Below are 2,221 nucleotides of genomic sequence, written 5' to 3'. Positions count from 1 at the left end.
AAGGCCTATGAGACTGAGAGTCCAGACTTCCCAAGCCCTGCTTCCCCCAGTGACCCTGAAAGGATAGAAAATACAGCCTAACCCTCCTATGACCTCAAGGAGTTAGAAGTTTAGAAATACTATCTCACTCTAAAGGAACCCTAAATCCCACTCCTAAGAAGCCCTAAGTACCTCAAGTTCCAGACTCTGCTCTCTGCCAGTAAATAGGTAAAAGGTCACACTTCTTGCTGTTCCAGAACAGCTTAGATAGTTTAAGATGATTGGTCCCCAGAGTGTGGGCTTTGCTATGATTATTTGAGATTCAAGGGCTTTGTTGTGAACCCTATAAAAGCTGTCAGATGCCACACTCGGGTGTCTGCAGTCTTCTACCCTTGTGTGGCATATGACTGTGGGCCCCAGTGCACTTGGAATAAACATCCTCTTGCAGTTTGCATCAAGACTGCTTCTTGTGAGTGATTTGGGTGTCTCGTGTCTCGTTTCCGGGAACGGAGCATGGGGAGTCCTCGCTTTGAGGGTTTTTCAGCCCGAGCCTGTGGCAGAACAGACTCGAGAAACCCCCAAAATTAACCCAACAACTGGTGGTAGCAATGTGGGGCAAACCCAGCTAAAGCATCCCCCCAAGCCGGTGACCCTCATAGACCCATATTGGAACTCAAAGACCTCTGACCTAATTCAAAAGACTAGGCCTTCATCTGATCTCTGTCTACTTGTTCCTAGTAACTTGTTCTGCTGTAGTAGAGACTAGCCCCTACTCTGTCCCTACCCCAGGCCCACAGCAAGGGTTCCTACACAGTTAATGGAGCTGCCTTTCATAGGGCAATACCTACCTGCCTGCCATCTGGGGCCCAACCTGAGGTCCACTGTGGGCCAAAAGGCTAGATCTGCCCTAATCCTCTCCAACTGGCCAGCTGGCTGTTGCTGCTGGGGCTAGAAATACAGCTGCTCTGGGTATTGCCTCTCACTCCTCTGGTCCTGACTGTGCTACCAAGTCTGTGTTTTTCTTTGAGCTTTCCTTCGAAGTTGGCCTTTTCGTCTCCTTCTGATCTACATTTAGGATATTACCAGCCATGAAAAAAACAGGAAAAACAAGGGGACATGTCTGCAGCTGGGGCAGAATAGCAACCCCTCCCCCCCTTAGGTCTCCCAAAGACAATGGAAAAACCACACCCAAGACCCAAAGGTTGTCAAAAATTTTCCATTGAAATTTCCATTAAGGTTTAAAGGTCATCTAATCTACTCCCACAGGTCAAACCAACTAGATAACCATTAATTAATCCTTAATTGGGAAAGATGGCGGCTGCTTCTGCCCCTGTGGGCCGCCTCGAGGAAAAGGCGCTGCGGCGGAAAGAATGGCTAATGGCCCTCCGGGAGAAAACCAGGAGAAAGGACAGGGAAGATGGGGAGCCACAGACCAAGAAGCTCAGAGAAGAGGAACAAGAAGTTGGGAAGCACAGGGGACTCAGGCTTCGGAACTATGTCCCAGAAGATGAAGACCTGAAGAGGATGCGGGTTCCCCAGGCCACACCAGTTGCAGTAGAGAAGGTGAAGGAGAAGCTGGAGGCTGCCAAGCCAGAGCCTGTCATTGAGGAAGTGGACCTGGCCAACCTGGCACCCCGAAAACCTGACTGGGACCTCAAGAGAGACGTGGCCAAGAAGCTAGAGAAGTTAGAAAAGCGGACCCAGAGAGCCATTGCAGAGCAGATCCGTGAACAGCTAAAAGGCCAGGAGGACAGCCTGGCCTCTGCAGTGGACGCCACCACCGGACAAGAGCCTTGTGACTCTGACTGAGATGTTCTTTCTGTTCGGCACACGCATCCTGTGGATAGATCGTCTCAGACAGGGATGGGGTTAGGCTGGCCAGCACTTCTGGGTCTTGAGAACTGAGCCAACCCACTGAGTCTCAGCTTTTGTTGGGTGTGAGCAGTTCATCTTCCAAGGGTGCCCACCACCCTGAGTAGGGAAGAAGTCAAAGCTGAGATCTGTACATATGTATGTAAATGGAACTTTTTAAAACTTCTGGAAATAAACCTCCATTTAGTAGAGGCCTGTCGTTTTCCGTTTTCTAGCTGCTCTGAGTTTTGATTCTTAAAATGCAGAGGTTATGTTCAGTGTTCTTACCCCTGGGTTGGACCAGCCTAGTTGAGCCTGAAGGGTGGGTAGAGCCAAGGTTGACTTTCTGCTCCGAATCTCCAGTCAGAGTCAGCAGTGGTCATCTCAGAAC

General features: G+C 49.9%; 1 protein-coding gene across 1 annotated transcript; it reads left to right on the top strand.

Moving 5' to 3' along the window:
* Positions 1-1,290: 1,290 nt before the first annotated feature.
* On the top strand, positions 1,291-1,788 carry LOC308434800 (coiled-coil domain-containing protein 12-like; the record flags this gene model as incomplete). The annotated part of the gene is made up of 1 exon (XM_080935207.1): positions 1,291-1,788. The coding sequence occupies one exon, from the start codon at positions 1,291-1,293 to the stop codon at positions 1,786-1,788; it is 498 nt and encodes a 165-aa protein (XP_080791333.1).
* Positions 1,789-2,221: the final 433 nt, after the last annotated feature.

This window comes from Micromys minutus, assembly GCF_963924665.1.
Source record: "Micromys minutus genome assembly, chromosome: 22".
Taxonomy (NCBI): domain Eukaryota; kingdom Metazoa; phylum Chordata; class Mammalia; order Rodentia; family Muridae; genus Micromys; species Micromys minutus.
The sequence above is the reverse complement of the archived record's forward strand: the minus strand, read 5'-3'. Positions and strand labels throughout refer to the sequence as shown.